Source organism: Centrocercus urophasianus, unplaced genomic scaffold (assembly GCF_019232065.1).
Source record: "Centrocercus urophasianus isolate 14NV4802_14NV808 unplaced genomic scaffold, USGS_Curo_1.0 seq_51, whole genome shotgun sequence".
NCBI lineage: Eukaryota > Metazoa > Chordata > Aves > Galliformes > Phasianidae > Centrocercus > Centrocercus urophasianus.
This window is the reverse complement of record NW_024885100.1, coordinates 1,245,700-1,267,123: the sequence shown is the minus strand read 5'-3', so window position 1 is coordinate 1,267,123 and position 21,424 is coordinate 1,245,700. Positions and strand designations below refer to the sequence as shown.

General features: G+C 43.3%; 3 protein-coding genes across 5 annotated transcripts in view; 2 read left to right on the top strand and 1 right to left on the bottom strand.

The window, feature by feature from the left end:
• The window catches only part of VPS35L (VPS35 endosomal protein sorting factor like), a 54,335-nt gene extending 46,601 nt beyond the window's left edge, over nucleotides 1-7,734 (top strand). For all 3 annotated transcript variants that reach the window (XM_042835341.1, XM_042835340.1, XM_042835342.1), the window contains 2 exons: nucleotides 4,462-4,608; nucleotides 7,019-7,734. In XM_042835341.1, the coding sequence (XP_042691275.1) occupies nucleotides 4,462-4,608; nucleotides 7,019-7,117 (246 nt within the window). In that variant the 3' untranslated portion in view covers nucleotides 7,118-7,734. The remainder of the gene's footprint in view (nucleotides 1-4,461; nucleotides 4,609-7,018) is intronic.
• A 3,353-nt stretch (nucleotides 7,735-11,087) lies between these two features.
• On the bottom strand, nucleotides 11,088-21,367 carry KNOP1 (lysine rich nucleolar protein 1; the record flags this gene model as incomplete). The annotated part of the gene is given in 7 exon segments (XM_042835338.1): nucleotides 11,088-12,013; nucleotides 14,354-14,431; nucleotides 14,934-15,002; nucleotides 18,629-20,000; nucleotides 21,248-21,270; nucleotides 21,273-21,343; nucleotides 21,346-21,367. Coding segments are annotated over 7 exon segments (1,947 nt in total), but the record flags the coding sequence as incomplete, so codon positions are not given.
• The window catches only part of IQCK (IQ motif containing K), a 53,626-nt gene continuing 53,555 nt past the window's right edge, over nucleotides 21,354-21,424 (top strand). Inside the window, exon 1 of the mRNA XM_042835348.1 lies at nucleotides 21,354-21,417. Within this exon, the coding sequence (XP_042691282.1) occupies nucleotides 21,369-21,417 (49 nt within the window). The 5' untranslated portion in view covers nucleotides 21,354-21,368. The remainder of the gene's footprint in view (nucleotides 21,418-21,424) is intronic.

Here is a 21,424-nt window from a genome sequence, read left to right as displayed (position 1 = left end):
TCTGCTAACTTGCCTCTTTCTGAGGTTGAGCCTCGAGTTGCTCCTACTGAGCTATTGAATATTGATTGCAGTCTTGTGGGCTTGTAGAGGGAGGTGGGAAGGCAGGAGATAATCATCTGATGCAACTTTTAAAGTACCCTGTTTCCCAGTAGCTTGTGGTGTTTACAGAATGTATAAGGCATGATATGCCAGTTTGGAGACCTCTGTTACGAGTGCAGTTAGTCTTTTCACTGCTTTTGCTATATTGTTTACCCTTGTTAAGCAACCATAGAGGTGTAAGATGCTTTGGCAGGGGGGTTGGACTCGATGATCTCTGGAGGTCCCTACCAACCCCTACAATTCTGTGATTCTGTGAAATCCTTTGGAAATGCCTTTACGTCATTGTATTCATGACCACTGTGAATGGCAATTCTTTTTCAGAGCTGCTACAGGAAAGAAAAAGACGCTTTGCTAAGTGGTGTCCAAGCAGATGTTGGCAGGAGATTTTAACAGTTTTCTGGGCAGTGGGTCGCGTATGAGGGATTTCTTATGTCTGAATCCAATATGGAATATGTGGGTGAGGATGTTTGTATGGCTGTGTGTGTGGTTTCTGAGAGGCTTCTTTTTAAACTTTCAAGCTTAATTTGAGAGGTTGTTATTTCTCTGATGTATCTGTTATGTAGAAAACTGGATTTAAAGCTAAGCAGCATGGCTGTAATTTCTGCCCTGCCTTTGTCTCACTGTGTCTTGGATTTATTCCTGTGTCCATCCTTACTTATGGAGTATCTAATTTGCTTTGTTGTGTAAAAGTCCTTGAGAGATTTTGACAAAAAAAAAAGTTCTGTAAGAATGAATGTTTTTTGGAGGAAGCTGTTGTTGCTGAGGAAATAGAGGTGACAGTATTGTCATAGCCCTCTGTTGGTACTGACACAGGACCTAGCATGAGATCTCTGTGGCGTTTTCATTGCCTTGGTGACAGTGACCTTATATTATTCATCAGCTTGGCCGCGTGTTTAAACAAACAGACCTCTGATACTGAGTTTTAATTGGTTCATTCCCTTTCAAAACTACAGAGGAGAATAGTAGGTCCTCACAATAAAAGGCTTTCACCAGAATGGTGGTTTGGAAGAGAGCAATGCTACTTCAGTCAACTCAGTGTGGTCCTTTTGCATTATTAAAGAATCCTTCATCTGTGTTACAGTGCTTGAAGTACAGTTCTCACTTCTGGACAGTTCAGTGTAATGCAAAGAGGTGCCCTGCCAGCCCAGAGACTTGGCTGGGCTGACCCATGCCGTGCCCTGAGGCAGCGCTGTGGCCGTGCTGAGCTCTGTGGGTGCCTGGGCTCTGTTGTGGGACGCTGCAGTGCTGGGCAGCCTGCACAGGGAGCAGCGGGCCAAAGTGAGCCACAGCTTTTCTCAGAGAAAGCTGGAGGTATCCTTATGCCATAGGTGTCTGGAGAAAGTCTTTAAAGACAGGAGTGAGTGACTGAACCACTAGCCAGAAGGTCACGAAAACAGTTACATATTCTGTTGTGAGAAATGTTGTATTTTCTTCTGCTTAGCTGTATGAAACTTGGACATTGCTCTGCACTTTGGGGAGCCTGAGGTCACATCATTGAGTGATGATTTGTTGTGTTTTCTTTTCATTCTGTGGTGATCAGCATTATTCCACGGGTTTTGGAAAATGCAGCTCCTGGGGGCAGCTCCTCTTGGTGTGGGGATTGTCAGTCCCGTGGCTCTGCAGCTGCCGAGCAGCTGATGGCTCCTTTTTGTGTGCAGCCTCTGAACGCACACTGCAGGTCAGCATGTAGCACAGCCACAGCTGCCAGCAGGCTGGCAGTGTGCTGGCATGTATCACTCCCCTGGGTGGCAGAGTGGTGCCGTGTTGCACAAACATGCCTGCTGTCACCAGGACCCTTGTCTGACCCTGCTGGTTAGTTTTCATACACGGATTTACTGCACATTTGTGCCTCTCTCTCTCTCTCTCTCTCTATCTCTCTCTCTCTCTCTCTCCCTGTTGCACTGTGTAAATGGGAACTGGGTGCCAAAATGCTGTCTGAGATGACTGTGCCTACCCCAGCATGATGGGAGTTAGCATGTGTCTCTTCCAGCTTTTTTACTGTTTCAAAGTCATTTTATTTTTTTTAAGTACTTATGTTTTGTATAACCAAGATGTTATAATTTGTATAACCAAGATGTTATAATTGCAATATAATCAAGAGAGTAAGGCAAAAGCAGACAACGATCACAAAAGAGAATAAATGGAAGAGCTTACCCTTGGGTTGAGCTCACCAGAAGATACCAAAAGAGGGGATCTCCAGAAGAGATCCTTCCCCTCTGGTAGCCAGCTCTTAAATAGGTCCAGGAGGGGTGGAGCCTGGCTCCACCCCTTCCGGCAGCACAGGTGAATTGCCTTCACCTGTGCTCCTCTGGCTGACTCAAGGCTCACCTCAGGTGATTAATCAGAGGTTCAGGCCGTGACTCAGCAGTTCCCATACATGTTTCCAGTTAGTCAAAACTTCATCCCTACTTTCAAGAATGGATGATCTGCTGGTGTTGTTACTGCCTGGAAAGCCTTGCTAGTTATGTCCAGTTCTGAGTGCTGCTGCATTTGTGTTCTGCCCAACAATTTCAGGGCTTATGAGAGTGCCTCCAGAGACCTCCTTAAAGGTTGGAGGTGCTCAGTGGAAGATGCACAAGCATTAGATAGTGGGGAAAAAAAAACCAAAATGTAGTTAAACACCCTGTTTTGCCAGTTCAGCATAGGTGGTGACAGGAGGGAGGCTGCGTGTAACACTGACTAGCAGGCAGTACACTGTATCTTTTTCCCTGAAGGATGGCAATCCTGTGAAAGAAATACTATAGTAATGTTTAAGCATTGACAACTATTTTTCTGTTTACTGTCATTCAGAGTGGCATCTCTGTTCTTTGTGTTAACATTCCTGGACTAGACTGATTGTGTTCCTCTGCCTGGTAGGGAGTATGGTTCAACACTTCCAAATAATGGCTGCAGTTTCAGCTAATAAACCAATTTTGGAGCTACTGAGATGAAAGATTCTGAAGTAGGTAACTGTTAGAGAAAGAAAGAGCTGTCTTCCTGATAGCTCCATGTAATCAATTCAGTGTTTACAGAACATTTCCTGGGCCCTGTAGCAGCTCTGGGCATTCTGTGTGTATGTGCAACTCATCAGATTTTCTCTGCATCTACTGCTGTGTGGCTGATACACAGTAGTAACCACTCTTACACTTCTCAATTGGAGCATGCTGTGCCCTCTTTTCTAGCTTGCCAATTCTTTAATGGCATGTCTTTCTGCTTTTACAGAAATATCTGGGGGACTGATGGCAGTCTGTGTTTCTTTGTTTAGTAGCATCTCACCTCGCTTCTGCTGACAGTGAGAAGTGAAATTAATTTACTTTTGGTCCCTTAGGGAAAGGGCAGAGGCTGTGTGGCTGCACTGGTGGTGTCAGGAGAGCACAACTTGCACTGATCACACCGCTTATCCCAATTTTTGCCTCATTCCCTCTGTAGTCTTGTACCTGACTGCAGTATGTTAGCTACCCCACCATATATTGAACTGAGAGGGCTGAAGTGAATATCAAGTTCAGTAATTAAGGTGCTGAGCTGATAGTTCTAGTTACTGTCTTGCTGTTGTGGATAAGATGCAGCTTTGGTTTTGTCAGGGGTCTGTTTTCAGCCAAAACCAAAGGACAGCAGCAGCAAAGCAGTATAAAAGAGGTGCTGTGTGTAAGATGCATCCAACAATAATCTGTCTTCAGTGCAGAATTGTCAGTGCTGGAGAGCTGCCCTGCAGAGTCTGAAAGGCAGTGGTGTAGATGGTAGGTTACAGCAAAGCACTGGTTCTCCTCGAGCTCCCTCCTAAAAATTGTAAGGAAATTAATTACTAAATTAATTACTAACATGGTACAGGTGTGTTTCCCTAGAAGAAAAGCAGGTTTAAAAAAAAAAAAAAAAAAAAAAAAAAAAGGAAGTCACCCTCACTGTGAAGTTCATCCACATATTTGTGTGGAACTTCCTGTGTTCCAGCTTTTGGCCATTGCTCCTTACTCTACCATAACACACCACTAAGACCCTGGCCTTGCCTAATTGCCTCCCACACCTTAGATATTTATAAACATTGATCAGATCCTCTCTCAGTCTTCTCACTAGGCCCAGGTGTCTCAGCCTTTCCCTGTGCAAGAGATGCTCCAGGCCCCTATATTGTCTTTGTTATCCTCCTCTGGACTCTTTCTAGGAGATTTCTTTTTTGAACTGGGGAGCTCAGAACTGGACATGTGGGTTGACTCACAATTATCATTTTTTTTGTTTTATTTGGAATGGAATGTGGAAACTGTGTCCATATTCCTGCAGCTGTACTGCTGTGTATTTCAAAACAATTATCTGTCCCTTGCACTTGCAAGCAAACTTGGAGAGGTTATGCTGGGATGACTGTATGATAACACAGGAATTCTTTTCTCATTATAGACTCTGAAGCGACAAAGCCAGTTGGCACTCTATTTCTTCAACACGATTTTAGCTCATGGCGATCTACGAAACAACAAACTAAACCAGCTTTCAGTGAATCTCTGGAATCTTGCCCAGAAACATGGCTTTGCTGACACCAAGACAATGGTAAGGAGTACGTACTGCAGAGAAATCGGTTAAGATTTTCTTTAGCTCCTTTTGTGGGAAAAGGCAATCCTATATAGGTTGATCCAAAAGTAACACCTCCTATTTATTTCCATGGAAACAACAAGAGATACGAAAAGCACAGTAATGTTGTTTGATAGAGCAAATTCCCAGCCACAAGAAACTATTGTTGTTTTAACATAGTCATCAGTGTTAGCGATACATTTTTGTCACTGATGAAATCTCTAGAGGTGACCAAGTGTTGTTGCTGGGAAAATATTGCCCACACAGTCCACCTTTCAGCTGCCTGAACAGATGGAAGTTAGAAGGTTCTGAGTATGGACTATATGGTGGGTCTGGTTGGAGAGTCCAGTCAAGGTTAGCAATGTGCTGCACAGTCTTCAAACCAGTGTGGAACCTGGCATTACCCTGTGGCGAGAGAAGGGCTGTCTTCTGCTCTGGCCTGACTGTAGAAGTTTTAGCCTTCAGCTCAGTCAGCATCACAGTGCAGTGGTCAGAGCTAAGGGTTTGCCCAGGTTCCAGGAAATCCCTCCCCTATTCCATCCCAGAGGACAGTGCACATCACTTGTCTTGCTGAGGATTTTGTCATCGACTTTTTCTTCGATGGGGAATTCACACGTCACCGCTCCATGGATTGCCCTTTGACTCTGGCACACAGTAATCTCATCACCAGTAATGATTCAATCCAGGAAACTTTTGCTCCTTCACCTTGTATCAGTTCGATAGATCCTGACAAAATTGCATATGGTGTTCTTTCTGTTACTTTGTGAGCATTTGTAGGAACCACCTGGTGCAGACTGTGAGATTTTAACACTTATACCATGGTTTCCAATACTGAGGCCAATATTCAGCTCTTCTAGAATCATAGGTTCCTAGGTTGGAAGAGACCTTAAAGATCGAATTGAACCACAACCTAACCATACTACCCTGACTCTAACAACCCACCTCTAAATCATGTCCCTGAGCACCACATCCAAACAGTTTTTAAACGCATCCAGGGATGGTGACTCAGCTACTTCTCTGAGGAGGCTGTTCCAGTGCTTAACCACCCTTCCTGTAAAGAAGTTTTTCCTGATATCCAACCTAAACTTCCCCTGGTGCAACTTAAGACCATTTCACCTCGTCCTGTCACCAGTGAGAAGAGACCAGCCCTGCTCTCGCTGTTGTCACCTTTCAGGTACTGGAAGAGAGCAGTAAGGTCTCCCCTCAGCCTCCCCTTGCCCAGATTAAACAGCCCCAGTGCCTTCAGTCTCATCCTATAGGCCATATTCTCCAAGCCCTTCACAAGCCTTGTTGCCCTTTGGACCTGCTCCAGCACCTCCATGTCCTTTCTGTGTTGAGGTGCCCAGCCAGCTTCGCCCCGTGAAGGACAGTGTCAAAGGCTTTACTGAAGTCCAGGTAGACCACTTTGACAGCCTTCCCTTCATCCATTAAGTGGGTCACCTTGTCATAGAATGAAATCAGGTTTGCACACAGTTCTCTGGTTGTGACCAGCTGATTTGTGTTGATTAGCTGATCGAGACTCTTTTCATTTTGTGGTGTGAGAGCTGTGCATGGCTGTCCAGAACATCAGTTGTCTTTCATGCTGCTGTTGCCGTTGCTGAAACACCTCCCCCATCCTTCACTGTGTTAACACCTGCTGTTTGGTCTGCACAGACTTTTAGCAGATACTGTTGAATATCAGTGGGTGCCATTTTATTCACATGGAGGAATTCAGTTCCACCTCTATGCTTTATCTGCACTCGCATGTCAGACACTGTTCTGTAAGACTACAAAATGTGATGGGATATTGGTGGGAAGGTTCAGCCTCTACTGCTGTCCCACCAACATCCCTCTCTGATGTTGTGAGCCAATGCAATGAAATAGGAGGCTTCCAGAGCCCTTTCTTGACCTAGACGAACCTGATCTCCTTACAAGTGTCTGTCTTGTTCTAACTGGGCTTTGAACTAAGTTTAAAACAAAAAACAACAAAACAACAACTTTATTTTTTAAAATGCTTCTTAATAAATAAAACAGCTTCACTTATTTGTACCAATCTGCTCTGTCTCTCACATTTTTAAAAGTATTTCACACGTTAAAGGATCTGGAAATATGGGGTTCTGCACTTTTCAGTACAGAAAATGTAAGCTTTTAAAGAACAACGACGTTGTTATGTAGTGGAGGAATTGTATGTTGACATATTGGAATGTGAGCACTTGAGAGCACTGCTTGAGAAAAGTGTCTATGGTCACCAGCTCTGGAGTCAGAGAAGCAAGTGGTTGTGTATCTAGTAGAATTTAGGGCTAATCAGAGGTGCGTCTGTTAAAATGCCTTCCTTTAGCAAAACTGTGGCCTCTGAAATGAGAAAAGACAAAGACTAAACGTCTCAAAACACCTTTCTTTTTGTGCCCAGGTAAAAACTCTGGAATACATGAAGAGGCAAAGCAAACAACCTGATATGAGTCACTTCACAGACTTGGCCCTTCGCCTTCCTCTGCAGTCCAGAACCTGATGAGCGCCTCTTCCAGGGAGCCTTATGTGAAAGTGAGCATGTAGCCAAGGCCACAAATCGCTGATTCTTCTGGTCTTTGACTGGAATTCACTGCATTTGAATTTTACTTAGAGTGACGGATTTACTTGGGTACAGGTAAAACAGTTCTGAGTGCAATAATTTAATCTGAATTTTTTGTTTCCAGTTCTGCCACTGTATTTTAAATCCAGATTAGATTCAGTAAAAGATATTTCAGCCTTTCCAAATAAAATTTGTTATCATTGTAGCGACAAAGGAATAAAATCTGATACTCTACACAGATCAATTCACAGCCCCCAGACTTCATCCTGCCTGTAGAGCAGTGTTTCTCCCGTGTAAAAGCAGTATTTCAGTGTAGTAATCCTACTAAGTTGTCCTCCTGCTTTGGAATGCTGCCAATATTTGGTCAGTTTTAGTAAGAGAAAAATGGACCAAGTGTTACTGTTCTAATTTCTAATATACATTTTCTCAGCTGTGTTTGTAATATCACTTCAGTTCAGTAGTGTTTTGTATCTTTAAATGCTGTCTGCAAAGGAAAATGGAAATGTACGCATATTCTCTAGTATGCTGTATCACTGAATAAAGCAATTTGCAGCTCACCTGTTTGTTCTGGAGGAGTTCCTTTGTGTACACAAGTTTATTACCTAGTCATGCTGTAGTTCAGCTGTGTGCACTGCTTTTATACCTAATAAATTTCATTCTGTCCATTTCTGTCCTGTGGTAAGCAACCACAGTGTGATCTTGCATCTGTTGGTACTTCTGTGTGGCAGTATTTTAATGACTGAAGTCACATATTAAGATGTATTTGCACAGCAATGTTCTCTTTGTTAAGGCAGATGTCCTACTTTCAGCAGGAATAGAGCTGATTTTTCCTTCACCGTGTCTGGTATGAGGCTGTGTTTTGGCTTTAGGAGAAAGACTGCTGGTAGCACACGGATGGTTTGGTTGTTGCTGAGCAGAGCCAAGGATGCCTCAGTTTCTCAGCTTCTCCTTCTGCTGAGGGGGCTGGGGGGGCACAAGGAGCTGAGAGGGAACAGAACCAGGACAGCTGCCCTCAACTGGCCAAAGGCTATTCTGTACCGTTTGGCATCATGCAGAAGCAGCTTGAAAACAAGGAGTTGGTCAGGGTGGGCAGCTGCTGCTTGGGAACTGGCTGGGCATCGGTCAGCAGGTGGTGAGCTACTGCGTCGTGCATTGCTTCTTTTGTCTGTATATAAGTATCATATGTATATAAAACTTTTGTTGTTGTTGTTCCTTTTTTGATAAATAGTTTTATTTCAACCCTCAAATTCTACTTTGTGGGTTGTTTTTTTTTTTTTTTTTTTGTGATTCTCCCCCATGCCACTGGGAGGTGGGGGAAGTGAGCAAATGACTGCCTAGTGTTTAACAGCAGCTAAGCATATAATTGGTTTCGCTAGAACCATATATTCATTTCTAACCTTCAGTACCCAATTTAATTACACTTTCTTTAGATAATTCTGTATATCCTATGCAGTGAGATGACAGTACTGCACATATGTTACTATGATTTAGCTCCCCTTTTTGCTGCAGCTGCACAAAGCAACTCTCAGCAGCACATGGATGATTCTTTCTGTTACACTTGGAAACTGGGTAAGTGGGATTGAACCGAGTGTCTAACCAGCCAAGTAGGTCACCGAGAGCAGCTGCAGTATGGTAGAAATTGTCCTGCAGGGGTAAATGCGCTGCTCCAAACCCAGTGTGGAGCTGTTCCAGGATCTGTAAAATGGAAACTTACAGCAGGCTTAGTTGGCCCAGCCAACCATTCCTTTTCCCCCACAGACACCCATTTTTGCCTGTCATCTTTTGTGCACAGTATAACTTTATTTATTGATGTAAGACTGCCATGGAAAAGGTTTTCAAGGTTTTTACTGATGCTTTGATTAGTGCAAAAACAGCTCGGTTATAGCCAGAAAGCTCTAATTAGTTACCAGGTGTCATGGTTTTGTGATTTTTGGCTTTTGGTATTCCACATCATAACATCATGTGGGGCGCTGGGACTTTAACTGTCAATGCTCAAATCCTGGGTACCTGCCCTGAAGAGAAGAACTGCATTCCCCAGGGGACCTTGTGGTCAGGGAGAGGAGGTTGAACTCCTGGCAAGGTCTCCTGATTGCTCTTTCTCGCCTGCCCTTCGTTGTGGGTGCTGCTCCCGTCTCCCCACTGTTCAACTGCACTGTGCATCTCACCTCAGTGTTGTGCTGAGGCCTATCCACCTTTCGGACATTCTCTCATTATATTTGATTTATTAGCTTCCATTCTGATTATCACAGAATCACAGAATCACCCGGGTTGGAAGGGACCTCAAGGATCATGTAGTTCCAACCCCCCTGCCTAGCAGGGCCACCAAACACACACATTCAGATCAGGTTGCCCAGGACCCCGTCCAACCTGGCCTTGAACACATCTAAGGACGGGGCATCCACAACCTCCCTGGGCAGCCCGTTCCAGGGCCTAACCACTCTCCTTGCACAGAACTTCCCCCTAACATCCAACCTAAATCTTCCCTCCTTCAACTTGGATCCATTTCCCCTAGTCCTGCTGTTGTCAGCCCTTTTGAAGAGTTTACTCCCCTCGTGGGTATAGGTTCCCTTCAGGTATTGATAGGCTGCAATGAGGTCACCCCGCAGCCTTCTCTGAGAATTGAGGAGCAACTTCAAACATCCAGCCTTGAAGCTCACCCCACCACTCTAATAACCTGCTTTTGGCTTACTTCCATGTTAGAGAAAAATTATTCTTAGTTTAAGCATCCCACTTACTATAGACCCGTGCGGCTTCTGTATGCAGTAAGTACACAAGCTAGAGCAAATTTGACTGCTTGAATGAAGTTAGTTTGTCCTGGATGTCTTCTTTTTCCAACTGTGACAACATTAGCAAGGGCAAGGTGTCAAGCCATGCACAGAGCTACAGTTCAGCAAGTGTTGTACATCATATATGGCTAGAGGGGGTAAACATCCACATCCAAGGGCAAGTGTAGAACTATTATCCCCTTCAGCAGTGGCAATGCAAGGCCAGTCACTACATACCCAGTACTGGCTCTGCAGCAGAGATCTGTACATGCTGTTCTGTCCTTCCCTTCTTAAAGGAAGCCATCAGTTAACCACTTCCCACCTATTCCATTATTTCAATGCATTTTTTGCCAAGTAGTTGAAGGCCTGAATTCAGCATCTGTCTTCATAAGAATGTTTTCTGACTCTGAACCTGTGGTACTTGAAGCCAAGCCACAGCTGCAGCCCAGAAAGGTGCTGAAGCCAGTCCTTAAATGCAACGGTTCTCTCAAAGCCAAGTCCAGGCCCTGTAGGAAGTGGTTCAGTACCTCCTTCCCCAGGTATGGCTTTTGCTGGAGTCTCTGCACGATTTTTCATTTCCCCATAGGCATTGCCCAAAATGCACTGAAACACACCGTTCTGCATATTTTCTGCCAGGAGTCAGTTGCTTTCAGGCACAGCAGTCTGATAGAAAAGGCTACTGTGCAAAGAAAGGCTGCCTTAAAAGAACAAAAAATTTAGCAGATTAGTTCGCACCATCTTATCAGAAAGGACAGGTAAAACAGAAGAATGAGATGTAAATAGAGACAGTAACTTGTGTTGAGCATGGTGGGTTCCCTGCAAGTAGGCCACCATTGCTACAGCAGTCCCAGACATAAGAGATGGTCATCTTGTCACGCTCAAAAACCAGGATGAACTGAAAACTTACAGAACACCACATCCCACAACAAATAGCATGCAGTGATGGAATATGGGACATTTCTTCATTATCTTTTTGTAACCTCCCACAAAACAGTGCTCTGGAACTTTCAATTCTGAACTCAACGTAAACAATACGCTCTTAATAGTTTGTGTTCAGAAAGTGAAAGTGCAGGTTGCATGAAAGTCTGAAGATTAAAAATTTCATTCATTTACAATAAACCCATAAACGCATTATTACAACCGCCTTGATTTTATAATTTAGGAAACCTACTCACAAAGTGTTTATTTACAGGTAACGGCTGCTTCTTGAGACTCACACTGCTAGAGCATGTTGAAACAGGACGTTCAGGAGTATTTTTATTATAGTGAAGATGCCAATAGTCAAGAAACCACTTCCATGGTTAAGTTTCCCCTCATGAAATTTGTAGGCAACCCAGTAGTATTTCTTCCAAGTACAACACCATCAGTTTGTACTGCTCACTGAATGTAAAAACATGAAGATTTTACAGAATATTAAAATCCTTTTGAATCGCAAAGATGCAGCTAAAAAAAGCTTATCAAATCTACTTTTTAAAAAATTACCAATTTTTACTTTCTTGCAGGCACTGTCCACATACCTTCAATCTCTAAGGGAAATTTTCTTTTGTCTGTGGAAAACGCTGGAAAGGTTTGAGATCCTACTGTTCTTAGCTCCTTTTGTGTCCAAGTGAGGACACAACTCCATGTAAGCTAGAAGCTGAAAACTTGTATTAAAAATGCCTCATAAGTACAATGTATTGAACACTTCATATTTTATTTCAAGTAAAAATAAGTGGAAAGCAAAAATAAATTTCCCCATTTTCATTCCATTACTTCAGTTTTAATCTGCAAATTTTATAGATCTAGATGCATATTTGTCTATGTACACTTTCCTGTTGGCAGGAGGTTGAAATCCAAGACCAATTCTTTTGTGTTGCTTCAAGTCCATTGCTTTGTCAAATTCCATCTTCAGAGCCTGCTGTAACTTCTCCTCCCCTTCCCTGCTCAAAGCCATGTTCTGTTTGTTCGTAGTCACAGAGAGATCTTCCATAGGTGCAGAGCCCTTTTTGAAACCACCCATCAGTCGAAGAAATTTCATCCCTCGCTCAGAACTTTGAAAAGCAGCTGTACTCCACTGGCCAATCTTTGTATCCTGTGAAACACACACACACGAGACAAACACTAAAATACCACCACGACTGACAACTTCCAGCTGTGTACCACCAGCCACCACCACCTGACAGAGCAGGCTGCTGCAAGCAGTCATTCACATGCAGCACCTCTTGCAGTGTGTAATTAGACTGCCATAACCCAATGCTAGTGCAGCTTCATTAGCATAGGAATTCACTTAACCTGGAGACAGCATTCTTCTTTTCACCTGTCTTTACAAATCTTGACTTTCCTGCTTTCTGCTCAGAGCACCAGACTCTACACAGATCTTGTCTTACTCTAAGACAATTCTAAGACTCAACCTTTCTCTCACTCTGTTGCCTCGTACAGCAATTTTTGTTTTCAATTTTCTACTGCCCTTGATTAGGTAGCTTTTGTTTCCCAAGTATTTTGTTGTATTAGTGTTAGAGACAGTATTCCATCTGGCTCATGTGCTTTATATAACAAGGGCATTCTCGTCCCACTACTTACCAACTTCATTGCAAGGGTGCAGAAATTTTAGGGCATACATTAACCAACAGGACTAAATGTAATGCCCTTAGAACCTCCCCTCCCTTGCACTTTGCCACCCCACAACTTTGCCTTTCACTGTATTCTCTGAACAAATTACTCCTTCAGTTTTGTTTTTGATATTGTTTCCTTTCTGAGACTGTAGATAACATCCAAGTAGAATCAAAATTCAACCATTTGTGTTTGCAAATAACCCAAGACAGAGGGTGTGATTTAAGAAGTTTATGAACTTCTGGCTTAGCTATGAACATACTTCATTACGTCAGGATCTTTTTGACTCCTGACCATATAGCTCCTACTGTTGCTCATTTCTGACTACTCCCATTTTTTTCTTTATAATTAGGGTGATATTAAATGGAAGAATGTTTGATCATTAATTAAACGTGATTAAACTGATCTGGCTTCATCCCAGGAAAAAAATGCAAATTTAGCAGTATGTTTATGTGAGCCTGAAACCCTTCCAACCAAACAGTTGTAGCTTACATGAAACAGTCGGTTCTTCACCAGACAGCCAACATGTCACACATGCTATGCAATATGAAGGCAAGCTGTAGCAGGTGTTCTAAGTTATAAAAACACAGAGCTGGAGTATCTGCCAGTATCACAGGCCAGAATACTGATACTAAAAGAAAGTTATCCATAAAAACAAGGCTAAGCTGCTGTATAAGCCCTGCTCCGTGACACAAATGCAGACATATGTAAAGTCTTTCCTTTGGAACAGGAGATGGATATCTGCACAGATGCAGAAATAATTATGGCTTGTCAAACCTGTTTTTTTTTTTTTTTTTTTTTTTTTTTTTTTTTTTTTTTAAGTGAACTGCTGGCAAGCACTGGACACAGCTTTTGCTGCAGTATTTCTAGCTCTCTCCTTTTGAAGCCCATCAATTAGTTTTCACAGCTTTTATTCTTTTATGTATTAATAAACAATGACAGACGAACTCCACAGAGCTGGGATCCCCTGCCAAAGAAGTCATTTTCCCCTCACAGACTATCAGATAGCTGCAGTTCAGAACGCACTGCAGTCTTGCTCCTACTCCATAAAACTTACATGACTTGTTTCTGGGATTTGTTGAGGTCCCAGAAAGGCATTTATGGCCTTTGTAGTGCTGAGCAACACTTCTGCAAACAACTAAAGAATTCCACATTTTTAGCAAAGCTTTCTCTCCTTCTGAATCTTATTATTCCTGCTGAACACTGCTGCAATAGTAATCTGAGAGGTAAATCTGCCAGGAGGCAGGCTAAGTAGGATGGAAAAACAAAAAATAAAGAACAGTCGAAAGTTTGAAAAAAGAGGTGGAAAAATGATGTAGAAATTAGGAGGCTATTGGCTGTAGGTACTGCAGGACTGTACTGTCAGTTACCATCCCTCTCACATTTTCATGTGCATCTCCATGTATGAATGTCTGCAAATTCTTTCAGATAGCAATTCAGATAAAATTCAATGATGATGACCATGGCCTAGGATCACTTAAATTTCACAGTAAGTAGCAAATGGCTTTGTAGCAATTCTTTGTAGCAAAATCTCCAGAAGAACTAGAGAAAATAGTGCTTTTCAGTACTCATGATGGGAGTCAGACTTCTAAGCAATTCCAAATGATGTTAAGAATTCACTGGTCAGCTCCCAGATTCTCTTGGTATTGCAATTCGTTCCAAAGCATGACTTTAAATTTACAATCAGGAGAGCGCTTGTGCCAAGCCACATACATGAACCACAAACAGAAAAAAATGCTGTTTTCAGTGCTTTCTTTTTTCCCCAGGAAGTGGTTCTGGGACATAGTATTTCCATCAGATCAAAGTCTGAATTCATACGTACCATGTTCTCTTTGGGACTGAAAATGTTAGTTTTTCCAGATTCTCTATCAATCTCTTCTTGCAGAGCCTGCCGCCTCGCCTAGCATACAGAGAAAAGCAACACAAGCCACTGTCCTCTGTGTTAAACAACACTTAATTTAATTCACAGTAAGCAGATGAGGGAAGATTAAGACGATTATTTGTCCTCAGTATTTTGCAAGGATAATTAAGAAAGTTGCATGTGATCTTCTTACACACTCCACTTAAGAGCTCTGCATTTTCTTGTGCTATTTTCAATGAACATTCTGTGGTGTCAGGTATGTTTAACCTTCTAACTGCAGGTAACAGCTGTGCTGAAACTGCCAGCAGCAATGAGAGGCAAAGGAGCCTGTATTTAACTGAATAAGCTACTTAGAAGGTTCTGACACTAAGTGGAGCTATATATTTTTTACCTAACCCATGAGTACAAAAGCAAATCTTAAGCAAAGGTCTACTTTAGAAAATACTGGCACAGACCAGCAGAAAACCTTCTTTTCATTACAAATCCTACTACACCCTAAAAGCTTACTTGCTTCAAATTCTGCTTAACTGAGAAAGCATACCTTGTCTATATTAATTTCATCACAGTTTCCTTTTTTTTCCTGCACAACAGTCACATCATCCACATCTTCCTGTAAAACAGGGAAAAACTCGTATGAATATTATAAGCCATTCTTCTTAATTAATTTACACATGAGTAAGCAGAGAAATCACTAAGCAATGAGCAGTATTACTGGGGATCAGAAGAAACAGTCAGATTAAAGCTGGAAATTCCAGCTAAACCTGTACCTTTCTTTGGAGGGATTTTCTCCATCCATTCCAAAAAAAACTTACAAAACATACATTTAAAGTGACATTTTCAATATATATATTTTATATATATTTAGCAATAAAGATAAGGGACTTTTTGATTCACATATTAAAATGGACCTGCCAATATCAGAGGCACATACGTACAGTAATATTTGCAGGCAGGAGCACTTCAAATCAAAAGCTATTGCAGAAGTTGAAATTTGTAATTGAAATAAAAATAGTACAGTTAAAAATAAAAAGTTAAACCAGTGGTAACATAATGGCCAATCTGAACGCATGTGGCAGGCCTGAAGCATGCTGACCCTACTACCAGCACCAAAACAAAAACCAGCCAAACAAAAAACACTCAAGAGGCATCTGCTTTGTGCCTGCTCTTGTACTAATGCAGAAGCAATGACAGTCCCCAAAAAGCTTCCAGTCTGGAAAGAGGAGAGGCGTGACACGTACATAAGCTGCCCCTGCAATGGCAGCATCAGCACGTTAGTCCCACATTTGGGAGTGAGGAACAGAGAACTCACAGTGACAGAGCAGGAAGCGACAGGCAGGCTGGCAGGAGCCACAAGCAGCCCCTGACTGTTAATTCTTCCTCAAAGTGCAGCCCTTCAGCACTGCCTGCTCCCACTCTTTCTTTCCCAAATTTGCGCTAAGATTTTGGGGCACCCACTGTAATGGGGTTAAGTTTTAAGTCCAGGATAGTGGTAAATCTAAGCCATGAGCTTTAGACCAACCTGCAAAATATGGCCAGAGGGAAGATCTATTGATACAGCTAACACAGTAATCCAAGCATGAAATAGCCACAGAACATTAAGACAAGCAAAAGATCTGTAACATACTTCTGCGAGCAGAAGCTGCTGTTTCTTTTTTGAAAACCTTTTTTGAAGGTTTACAGTATTATCTAAAGCCAAGAATGATTTACCTAATTTTCCTAAGCTAGCTTTTGTGCGCTGCTTTCACACACAACTACACTGACTATCAAAAATGAGAACGCTGTCTGCAGTAAGAGGAGCTCATGAAAAAAGAAAAAAAACAAAAACAAAAAAAACCTTACTTCTTGATGGCCTGGCACTGTCTATTCAGATCTCTCAAAACAAGCAGGAAAGCTGCTGTGACAGGACTTTGCAAACAGCTGTGCTGGGTTCTCTTTTACCTGGTCAGAGGCAGACAGGCAAGGAAAAGCAGTGCACCTTCACGTGGGCCAATCTGCAGCATGTTTTGGAGCTGCTGAAGGTCACTGAAAGGCAATAACAAACCCGTCCAGGGGTGTGCTGACCTCATCTCCCCCACACTGCAGGAAGGGGAGCAGATCCACACACAGAGTTGGCTTCAAAGAGGTACACCAAGTCCTCTGACACTGGATGTGCATCTGCTCTGTCATCTGACTCTCCCTGGACTCCTTCATGTTACGACACACAAGGCACTGTATAGCACTTTCGCTCTGCAGCTGAGTGCTTTCTCACAAGGAAGAAAATCCCGTATGCATGGTGGTGATGTCCCTGCAAGCAAGAACGACCACCTAAGCACAACGCCTACCACTACACAGACAGAATTTGTTCACTTTCAGAGCTATCTCCTCCTAATGTCAAGAGAAAAACCGAACATAAGATCCCAGCCTGCTCCCAGAAACACCAGTGCAGGCATTCATCCACGTGGCAGAGGGCTGAGCTGGGGATGCTCATCACTGGCACGTTCCCCTCCCCCACATACGTAGACTTGCAGCCCAAAGTGCTTGTGCAAGCTGCTGGTACTCTGATGGACATCTTCCAAAGGAGGGAACAACAACAAGGAATATTTATTGGCAAAATACTTTCAGGAACTGCCTGCTCTATTTTTGTATTTTAACAAAGGAACTGAAAACAGCCTGCATCACAAAGGCAGAGGGTCAGCATACAGTGGCCTGAGAAATGCCAGCAGCACACGATTTCACTGGGAGCATAATCAACTCACGCTGACTTTCCCCAGAAATGCCTCTATGTCAGCATACAGCAATGCTGGAGTTAGTTGTGCATGTTTCGTATCAACAGACACATTCACTAATAACCATCCTCTTTCTCCCTCTGGATCATCTCAGCCTTCCCCTTGCTTTAGTTGGCTGTAACAGCATCCAATGGGAAAACAGAAATCTTTGATATTAAGCAGGTATGATTCCACAACAATCACTACTCTCTTTGCTGCAGAAATCTAACAGAGGATGCTTCAAGGCATGATGCAGCACGTGATGCAGTACAGCCCAGAAAATGGTTAAAGACTGAGACACAATTAAATGCAAGGCCGACACGATAGGCCATTTATTCCAGCAGTCTTTGAGCCTAGCAGTAACTAGATGTCCCAATTACCCAGAGTTCTAAATCTTGAGAGCTTCTCTAAAACGCCTTTTTACTGCTGTAGAGAGCTGGATACAGGGAAGAGAACCAAAATGTGCATCACCCTACCCCCGTTCTCCTTAGTAGATCACAGAGGCCTTGCTGTGTTCTCCATGTTCGGTTACCTCTGGTATAGAAGTTTACTTATCATCATAAGGCTCATCTCACCTCCATTTACACATGAGCAGCTGCAGTACTCCAAATAACGTCCAACAGTCCCAAAGAGACTTTACCCTTTGAAAGGTCAAAAGGAAAAAACACTGCAATAGTCTTATTCTTCAAAAACTTTGAAGAAATCCCCATATTTCAAATATTTTCTCTTTTACATACACCAAGCAGATCTGTTTCCCCTGCTGTTCCATCAGGTTCTCCACGCTTGCCTCACCACAGAAATAGCAGTACTCTGACTCTTGAATGAGATTTCCTTTAGCAGTTCCATTTACCTCGAGTTAAAAGTTGCACAGCCCTTGAATCTATTTGTTTTTCGTTTTACATACCTTTCCACCCACCTCACATTAGGAATTTGACTTCCAGTTTTTGACTGGGCTGTTCCCTGATTTTCTATCACAATTTATGCATTGATTGGCTAAAAAATCTCCCGTTTTCTAGCCCTACACAGTTCCAGCAGTTTTCCTTGGGGAAAAAATAAATTGTAAGAGTCAGGATGTTACCTACCTGAACTGATTAAATGACATAACATTAAAATGCTGTTTTGTATCATAGTTATGACAGAAGCAAGTGAAAAAGAAGAACATAGGTAACTGTGCACACAAGCATTCTTTCTGCTCTCATACTTGCTGTCAGGTACTCTAGGCATTTTATATTTTCACAGTTGAAACACTAAATGACTACGGCATCAGGCATTAAAAAAACATACTTTCCTGCATTTCACAAACATGACATGCTAAAAATCAATGGATGCTCTGAGCCTGTGTCTGTTTCTTAAAACCCTGAGGAGTCCCCTTACTGACTTAAGTAAGCACAACCCAATGGTCTGAACAGGCAGAGGAGGCTACAAAACAGGGTACGGATGGCCTAAGAGGCCTTCAGCTCCAAAGCAGGAGGACACCTTATTAACAACTTACCAAGATCTTATCTCCCCCATCTTCTGTTTTGGTCCTTTTCTTTTTGATACTTGCATTTGATCTTGACTCTTCTGCAGAGTCCTCTGGTACTTTTTTCCTCTTCTTGTCAGAGAGCATATGACTAGAATTGCATAACACCCTATCACCTGCAGTGTCCCCTGTGACACATTCAGCTGGCTTCACTTTCCTCTCTTTGTTCTTTTTGTTGCTTTCTAGGGGTGTTATTTTTTGGCTTTTAGGTGCACAGTCATTGCTTAAAGAAACTTTTGAAAAAGTTGTTTCCTTATCTTTTTTTATCTTCCTTTTCTTTTTCTTATTGGTTGCTTCATTATTATTCTTGTTTTTCTTCAAGGTTTTTCTCCCAGACAGCTCTTCCTCCTCAGGCTCAACTTCTTGCAATGTAGGAAGATGCTCATCAAGAACTCTCTGACTGTAGCACTGATTATCTTTACACTTTAAGGAGGAAACATCTTTTTTTTTCTTCTTCTTCGTCTCTCTGATACTTTCTGGGTTCTCAGTAGCATCCTTTTCCTCTTTATCTGTCAATCTAATTTCTTTTCTGTGCCTTTCTCCAAAGCTGCTTAATGCAATGGAACTATAACAAACTGCAGAAATGTTTTGATTACCTGCTAGTGGCAAAAAGGAGCCAGATTTCTTTTTCTTCCTCTTCTTTCTTCTCATACCCTTCCCATTGTTATGGATAGTATCTGTTCCATGACTTTCACCAGTAACAGATCTTTCTGAAGCGTGCACATTTGTTTCTTTGCAATCTTTTTGAGACTGTTTATATTCACTGTCCTGGATATCTCCTAATGCTAAAGAAAAGGTGTCTTCCTTCTTTTTTTTCTTATTTTGTTCACTATCCAGTTTCAAATTCAAAGTGTTATTTCTCCTGCTTTTTGCAAAAGCAAATTTATTTTCCTGCATATGATCTGAATAATGATTTGAAAGCTCCACATCACTATTTTGTTTACTTTTCACTGATAAAGAGGCACAACATCGGTCTTTTTTTCTCTTCTTTTTGAACACTTTAGAACATTTTACCTCTGATGCTTCTTGTTCTAAATCCTGATGGCCTTCTACATACAAAAAGTCTTCTGAACATATTTCTTTCGGTAATTCAAAGCGAACCTTCCTCTTTTTGTTTTTCTTCTTCTTCAGATTCAATTGGTCTGAACATTCATCTTCTTTCACACTTTCCTTCTTCTTTACCTTTATTTTTGTCTCAAACCAGTCATCATCCTCCGCTTCAGCGGCAGCCTGAATTCTTTTCTCAGTTTTAATGACAGTCTGGCTACCACTGCTTCTCACTTTTTTCTTTTTCTGTACAGTTTCCTCATGAACATGTTTCCGCTTTTTATTGACTGTCATCCTTAAAAAAAAAAAAAATAATAATAATAAAAAAATTTTTACTGTGCAGCTTCAAGACAGTATTGCAAATTCTGGCCTATCTCGTGTTCCCTTCCTCTGAAACCCATTCACATCTCTGACTGCAAAACTGGGGAAAACAGCACCAGAGACCATGGATTTTCAGAGATGGAAGAACTAGAAGCATACACTGCACTGAAGTGCAGTCACTGGAGCAGTGAATAAGTTGCCTTATTCTTCCTTTCTAGCAGCTTCAGAGCTCTTACTGTCACAAAAACACCTATCCTCCAAAACTCCTTCCTAGCAAGACATGTACAGAATCACAGAATGGCCTGGGTTGCAAAGGAGCACAGTGCTCATCCAGTTCCAACCCCCTGCTGTGTGCAGGTCGCCAACCAGCAGCCCAGGCTGCCCAGAGCCACATCCAGCCTGGCCTTCACTGCCTGCAGGGATGGGGCATCCACAGCCTCCTTGGGCAACCTGTGCTAGTGCCTCACCACCCTCTGGATGAAAAACTTCCTCCTCATATCCAACCTAAACCTCCCCTGTCTGTTTAAAACCACTTCCCCTTGTCCCATCACCATCCCGCCATGTAACCAGCCGTTCCCCCCCCTGTTTATACGCTTCCTTCAAGTACTGGAAGGCCACAATGAGGTCTCCCTGGAGCCTTCCCTTCTCCAAGCTAAACAAGCCCCTCAACCATTCTTCAGGAGAGGTGCTCCAGCCCTCTGATCATCTCAGCAGCCTTCCTCTGGACTCTGGATGTAATGTACATACAGTACAGTTTAGGCAGATTTCCACATAAGTAAGAGGCCACACTTAGGCACCCCGGCTTTGCATCCCTTCATCTTCCACGTAACACCCCAGGATCCTTACAAGGCTCATCAGTCCCGGTGCGGAACGGCCCGCTGCCCCTCTGGGTCCGCTGCCTATGAGGAGGAGACAGCAGCGGCCGCGGAGCACCCTTTCGCTAAGGAAACCCTCGCATCCGCTTCGGTTCTCGTCTTTTAACCGACAGCGAATGCACAGAAGGCCCTCCAGCAAGGCCCCGCAGAACGAAAGGCGCTGCCCCCCTCCCCGAGCCTCCGCGGGGCCACCGGAAACCTCGCCTCCTCCCGAAGGTACAGATGAGGCCCCGCGCCGGGTGGGACGAGCAGGAGCGGGGTTCAGCCCCAGCTCTCCGTTTCCCTCACGGACGGCACGAACACAGCCGTGTCCACATACCCACACACAGCCGCGGCCGCCCCTTACCTGCCGCGGCCCACGTGCAGCACAGCGCACCGCCCCGGAAGCAGAACGGCTCCGCGACCGCCGCCCCGCCCCGCCCCGCCCCGATCCCCGATCCCCGGTTGCCGTGGCGACGCGGCGCGATATGGCGGCGGGCGGGCCGCGGCCAGGCCTGTGGGAACAGCCGTGTGCAGGTGGGCC